Source organism: Stegastes partitus, unplaced genomic scaffold, assembly GCF_000690725.1.
Source record: "Stegastes partitus isolate 25-593 unplaced genomic scaffold, Stegastes_partitus-1.0.2 Scaffold1327, whole genome shotgun sequence".
Classification (NCBI taxonomy): Eukaryota; Metazoa; Chordata; class Actinopteri; family Pomacentridae; genus Stegastes; species Stegastes partitus.
The window spans coordinates 69,270-75,967 of record NW_007579058.1 but is presented as its reverse complement, the minus strand read 5'-3'; the positions used below and the strand labels follow the sequence as shown (position 1 = coordinate 75,967).

Here is a 6,698-nt window from a genome sequence, read left to right as displayed (position 1 = left end):
AAGAATATAATAAACCTTGCTGGTCTTGAGAGCAGCTAAACAGTGTCCCAAAAAATACATTAAAACTGCCCAACATGTATTATTGGTTTCTCCAAAGTAAGCCATCACCACATCGTGGCGCCAGGATTTTTTTTTTCTGTGTTCAAACCCTAGAAAATCTCTTTTTTTTTTTTTCCATTTTGTGACTTCAACGTTGTGGCTTGCAGAATGCCTTCGAACAAGCGCAATGACACACGGAGGACATCCATCCATCCATCCATTATACACCGCTTAATCCTCACTAGGGTCGCGGGGGGGCTGGAGTCTATCCCAGCTGACTCAGGGTGAAGTCAGGGGACACCCCGGACAGGTCACCAGTCCATTGCAGGGCCACACTTAGAGACAGACAGTCACACTCACATTCACATCTACAGACAATTTAGAATCACGAATTAACCTCAACATGTTTTTGGACTGGACTGGCGACCTGTCCAGGGTGTCCCCTGCCTTCGCCCTAAGTCAGCTGGGATAGGCTCCAGGTGTATAGATAATGGATGGATGGATGTTTTTGGACTGCGGAAGGAAGCCAGAGAACCCAGAGAGAACCCACGCTGCACAGGGAGAACATGCAAACTCCACACTGAAAGATCTCAGGCGTCCTTACTGGGACATGAATGGGATCTTCCAGCTGTGAGGCGATGGTTCTAACCACCGAGCCAGCACTTAAAGAACGATCTTTTCAAAACTGTTTTGGACCGTTTATACAAGGACCTTCCACACATATCATGCTTCTCAACCTTCTGATTATTTGCCATCATTACATTTAGCTTATGTGATCATATATTTCTATTTGTATATTAAACTTATGCAAACACATTGTTCAAATACACTTGATTATATTTTCTTTGTGAGCCATTTTAAACATTATCAATACCATTTAATATTTCTATATTGTGAAAAGTCATACAGTCTGGTGTGAAAAAGGTCTTTCTAGCAATATTTTTTTAGGAATATATGAGTATCCATTCGTAATACTTTTTTTTGGGGGGGGGGATTTTCTAGCATGCCCTGTGATGTGAAGCCTCGGTTTCTGGTCCTGTATGGGTCTCAGAAGGGCCAAGCTCAATCCATAGCAGAAGGAATAGCTGAGGAAGCCGAGGAGCAGGGACTGGTTGCTGATCTCAGCTGCTTGAATGAGAATGAGAAGGTACATTTAAATAACTTCAGCTTGGACAAAGCTTGGAGTCCCTCTTCTAATGCATGGCTTGTATCAGTAACAATTTATTAAATGTGATGTTGCCTGATCGTGTGAATGTTAATGTTTTCATATGGACTGTGGAAACACTAGTCACTAATTAATCATATAACTGGTTCCAGTACAATTTGGAGAAGGAGAATGCCCCAGTGGTGTTTATTGTGTCTACCACTGGAGATGGGGAACCGCCAGACAATACGCTACAGTTTGTAAAGCGCATCAAGAAGAAGACCCTCTCCACTGACCACTATAAACACCTTTGCTATGCACTGTTAGGTAAATTCTTTTATGAGGGTCTGCGGTAGCTCTTTTTGTAGTTCAATATGGGAGCTTAATTTGCAAAGCATTTGTTTCAATCATTACAATGCAGAGCACTGCACATTGTTTACTGTCTGAACAGTTGCTGGAGAAGTGTCATCTGTTTTCCGCTGTCTGCTCCAGCTTTAGGAGACACAAATTATGCAAATTTCTGCAACTGTGGGAAGACAATTGAACGTCGTCTACAGGAACTTGGAGCCAAACAATTCTATGCGACGGGATATGCAGATGACGGTGTAGGGTAAGTTCTGCAGAGGACTAAAGCACAGGCATCCAACTTTCAGCATTTGGCATTTAACCTGCATTATCTTATTTACACTGCTGTAATTAATCATCTTGTGGACTTTGTTTTCTCCAGCCTGGAAGTAGTCGTGGACCCCTGGCTTGAAGGACTGTGGAATGCCATCAAAGGAGCCTTATCAAAAATGGCTTCTGATAGGACTGCTCACTTAAAAGCAAATGCAGAGGATTCAGCTAAAGAAACTCCTGATTCATCCGTACCAGATGTCCAGATAAACCTCTTAAGCATCACTGACCAGAACTGCGAGTCAGTCGGAGCAGCTGTAGTAACGGACTCCAAATTTGCATCTGCTGCTTCATCTTCAGCTTCTGTCGCTTCTGATCTCAGGCCAGCTTCTCCTGCAGGGAGCCACGCATTGGCATCCCAGTGTCATGACACTGCCAGCATTCCTACATCAGCACCACAACCACAGAGCGGGGATGCTGGAGTTTCCCGTGTTGTACTGGCAGCCTCACTGATATGCTCCCTGCCTCCACTTTCTGAGTCCTCACTTAATGTTCCTGCTCTGCCTCCTCCCTACTTAGATGTCTCTCTTCAGGAGGTGGACACTATAGAACAGGTGATGAATATTGCTGCTGAAAAAAACAGTGTTTGTGTCATACTTTCCATACTAATATAGTTTCTTTTTTCCTTTCAGATTGTTGGACCCATGATCAAAGAGACTTTTCATCAGGTGCCCATATCCAAAGCAGTCCATCTATCAAGAGGAGATTCCGTCAAGACAGCCCTTCTCCTAGAACTCGACATATCTGTAAGCATGACAAACATAATGTTCATTAAGGAAAACTGTATAGATTTAGATAACACTTTAAACTTTGTATGTTTCCTCTTGATTCTCAGGCTTACCCAACAATGACGTGTCAGCCAGGGGATTCTTTTGATGTGCTCTGCCCAAACAGAGCTGCAGAGGTGGACAACATGCTCATCAGACTGGGCCTTCAGGAACAAAGAAACCAGCACGTCAACATTACTCTAAGAAAGGACACGAAGAAAAAAGGCAATCCTGCAGCTGTCAAATAATTTTAACTTGTGGGCAAAAAAAAAAAATGACACACTGTATCTCAAGAATCACAGCACGCTGCATGTACATGTTTTCCATTTTCTCAAAGATCCTTGTGTTTGTGAAACTCATATCTGCCCTGTTGAGATCATCCTGTAACGCTGTTTCCTCCCTTGTTAAAGGTGCCCAGGTGCCAGCTTACATCCCGCAGAACATTTCTTTGCTGTCCCTGCTCACATGGTGTCTAGAGATCAGAAGTGTTCCCAAGAAGGTACAGTATGTCCAAACATTACTCTGCAGCTACCTATTTTGTAAACTTCTTAAGACGGGCTCCTTTTTAATGTGACATCCTGTTTGTTGTTTTTGCGTATCAGCGTAATAAGACGGATGTGTCTTTTTTTTTTTTTTTTTCCTCTCTCCTCCAGCTAGTGCCCGCTGCTTTTATTTGTTGTGTCAGAGCTCAGGGAACAGTGTGTTGTTTTTCATGTACAATTGTATTTATACTTTATTATTTTTTTTTTTTTGCTGAACAAGCTTAGTGGTGCTCAAATGGTTGATGTCAGCACTGAGTCTGGACCCACAAGATTTGAAGGGGTTTCATAGTTTGGTTTAATAAACTGAAGAAAGACTGGATTTACTAAGTCTGGGTCCAAGGCGGAAATCGTGATTAAAATTGCTTGGTCCTCTGTGGCAGTGTGGGATTGCAGTCACATTTGGTGCCTGAAAATGTCAGCAATCTTGAGCTTTGGCAGTGCCTAAGATTTGGCGGAGGATATTGCCTGCATTAGTTTCACTCATCTCCCTGGATGATATTACATTCCCTTAAACACAATCACTATGTTAGCAATGAATACCTTGTAATACTCCTTATCCTGTTTCTATCTCTTATCCTTTTCACAGCATCTTGTTTTTTGTTCTGAAAGTTTAATTTGTTATTGAATAAAAAAAAAAAGTCAGAAAAAGTTGAAAACCATTAATATCCATCTGGCGTGAGCTGCATCAGTAGTTTACTGTTAATTGTAAACTGTACACAGAATGACAAAAGGAAGACAATAAATGGCAACAACCCAACAGCTCTAATATTAAAAGAATTTTAAGTGTTGTTCAGCAGACAACACAATATTGTTTAGATCCCCAAATTAAACCACATTTACAACAGAATTTCTATTTTATGATAATAGCGTACTGGACAGTATCATTAACATAAGTAAACATTCATTAAAAAAAAAAAAGTGACACTAAAATAATACAAAATAAGATATGGCTCAGCCAGAATGATTTATTAGGAGACACTAGGGAAACAATTATACTGGATTCTTTCCCTGATTACAGTAGAGAAGCTCTTTAAGTGACCAGATCAAATTGATAATGTGTCAGAAGGATATAGAACATCTACATTTTAACAGCCACCGTCGGTTCAGTTCCCTGGAAGGTCCCTGGAAACAAGTTGTGCGCGGACTTCTTTATTAAATTCCTGCACAGAAATTGATTGTTCCAGGCCAAGCTGTTGTCTGCAAACTTACAAGGCGATAAGATTTTTATTTTACAACACCTATCTGTGTAATCCAAGTGGTTAAACTGTTTCACTAAAGCAATTACAATGCCTATAATTTTTAAACTCCACTATTCTCAGGATAGTGAAACATAATCACCGCTACATCTTAGCAAGTACGATTCCCAATAGTATGTGCAACAGCATCAAATACAGGTAGATACTCTTGCATATCCCTACTTAGCATTTCTACTGAGACCAATGTTAGAATATATTATTCACTCCATCCAGAGACTGTGACAGATGCAGTCTTTTTTTTTTTTGCCAGTATTCAAATATCCAGTGAAGTACTTCCCGCACAGGATGGACTGGATGGTGGTAATAATTCTTTCATCGCAAGCTACAAGAATGCGCCACTAATCTCTGCACACATGCACAAACCCTAATGAATCAGCAAGATTATACACAACACTTAGGCATGACAAATATTTAGAAGTTGTGATTACCGCATCGGCTCGATTCATGGTTGCAGGATAAAGTCAAACCACTTCAAAAGTTAAGCAGGAGCTTTTTAATCTTCTAATTTCAATCACTGCTTACAATAAGAATAACAAGCAGCCCATTAATGAAATGGCAATTAAACCGCAGCATGTCTTCTGCTAATGTAACATATTAACAGATTGTAATAATTGCTTTTGATGAATTAGTTTGAGGATTAAAAGATTGCCCGTTTGCCTCTGCTAATTTCTCAGTAGCTTTAAAAGCATTTAAAAAGTAAATGACAGTGTTATGATGGCAGAAACTGCTTTGTGCATATTAAAACAGCTGTATTACATAACTGACTCGGTGTCAAGGTCTACCTCCAGAGTTTTCATTTACTGGGGAAACTTACAAAGACATACTTTTTTTATATGAGCTGTGTACGATTTGGCACCGAGGTCTGTCCCGCTGCAGTGTGAGAAAATGAAGCCGGCTCTTCTTTTACACTCGCTCAGTCTCTCATAAGGTCAGCTGTTAATGGAAACCTTGAAACACTGCAACAGTCATGACCATTGTTGCTGATGGAGGCGCAGGACCGCTCCAAGTGACAATGCATTCGATTTCTGTGTCTCTGTCAGGCATTTCTGCGAGCGCTGGTGGAGCATACGAGGGACAGTGTGCAGAGGAGGAGACTGCAGGAGCTCTGCAGTAAACAAGGTGCCGCAGACTACAACCTTTATGTGAGAGACCCGAGCCTCAGCATTTCGGAGCTTCTCGCAGCCTTCCCATCCTGCTCACCTCCACTCAGCCTCCTCATAGGTCAGACTCCCTGCTGTTAACTTGCTCACTCAAGTCAGTCTTAAGGTCAGAATTTCTCAAAAAAAAATCACAGAAAAATCAAAGATAGATGCTACGTATATTGTATAACAGACGACATGAAACCAGCTCGAATGTGCTAAATTTGTATTCATAATTGCTGTTTGGCTCAAGCTTCCTGTCACTGAAGCTAAACTTTATCCTGAGCACACATCTAGTGATTTTTTTTTTTTTAAAGGTGTTTTTTGTTTTGTCTCTTGAAATTTACTATTATAATAGACGCATGCATAATTAAAAGCAGGTTTTCATGTACCCTGCAGCAAACGGGGGAGTTCAGTGATTGACATTAGAGTGGGATTTTCACTGCACCTGCACAAAACGTCAGTGGAATAATTTGCTTCACAGCTATTTGTTTCACTTTTCAAAAGACCTCGGGTTATGTCGAGGCTGCCTTGTGTGTTTAATATTTGGGTTGGTTCGTCTGTCTGGATAATTCTCATCCAGTAGGGGTCACTGCAACCTTAGCAAAGCAGGTTTTTTTCAAGCTCAGTCTCATGGTTGATTTTCTCAGAGCAGTTAATTATACCGAATGGTCAGACAGTGTGCATCAGAAGGCTTCCCAAGGGTCAACACTCATTTCCTTGTCTCATTTTTGAATCCATGCAGCTCCAGTAGTTTTTTTTCTCTTGTCACAGTGTCTGTAAATATAACGGCGCTACTGTAGAGTCAAGATATCTTTTCCAGGTTTCTTCACTATCTCCTCCCTGCTAATAATATTGATCATTTTTCGCTGCTGCCTGCCGTCTCCGCTCTTCTTTTCTTTTGACCCTTGGAGCCAACTGTTGGTAGAAAACTAACATTTTCTCTCAGCTCATTAAGATAGTTGGCTGGTCATTCAGTACAGATCTAATAAGCTTTGACTGAAACTTACCAGACAGTGAAATTAGTTGGCTTCAGTTTTACATACAAGTTGAGTTGTCCTCTAAAACAGCTGTGTCACAGCTCTTGGCCTACCCCAATGTCAGTTATTTTAGGCCTACTTGCCAACCACAGCACC

At 41.1% G+C, this 6,698-nt stretch overlaps 1 protein-coding gene across 2 annotated transcripts in view; it reads left to right on the top strand.

The window, feature by feature from the left end:
- mtrr (5-methyltetrahydrofolate-homocysteine methyltransferase reductase) overlaps nt 1–6,698 on the top strand; it is a 31,322-nt gene that overhangs the window by 1,531 nt on the left and 23,093 nt on the right. For both annotated transcript variants that reach the window (XM_008298549.1, XM_008298548.1), the window contains exons 2-9: nt 1,042–1,186; nt 1,357–1,510; nt 1,676–1,793; nt 1,911–2,412; nt 2,491–2,604; nt 2,694–2,850; nt 3,036–3,124; nt 5,464–5,644. In XM_008298549.1, coding sequence (XP_008296771.1) covers nt 1,043–1,186; nt 1,357–1,510; nt 1,676–1,793; nt 1,911–2,412; nt 2,491–2,604; nt 2,694–2,850; nt 3,036–3,124; nt 5,464–5,644 — 1,459 coding nt within the window. In that variant the 5' untranslated portion in view covers nt 1,042. The remainder of the gene's footprint in view (nt 1–1,041; nt 1,187–1,356; nt 1,511–1,675; nt 1,794–1,910; nt 2,413–2,490; nt 2,605–2,693; nt 2,851–3,035; nt 3,125–5,463; nt 5,645–6,698) is intronic.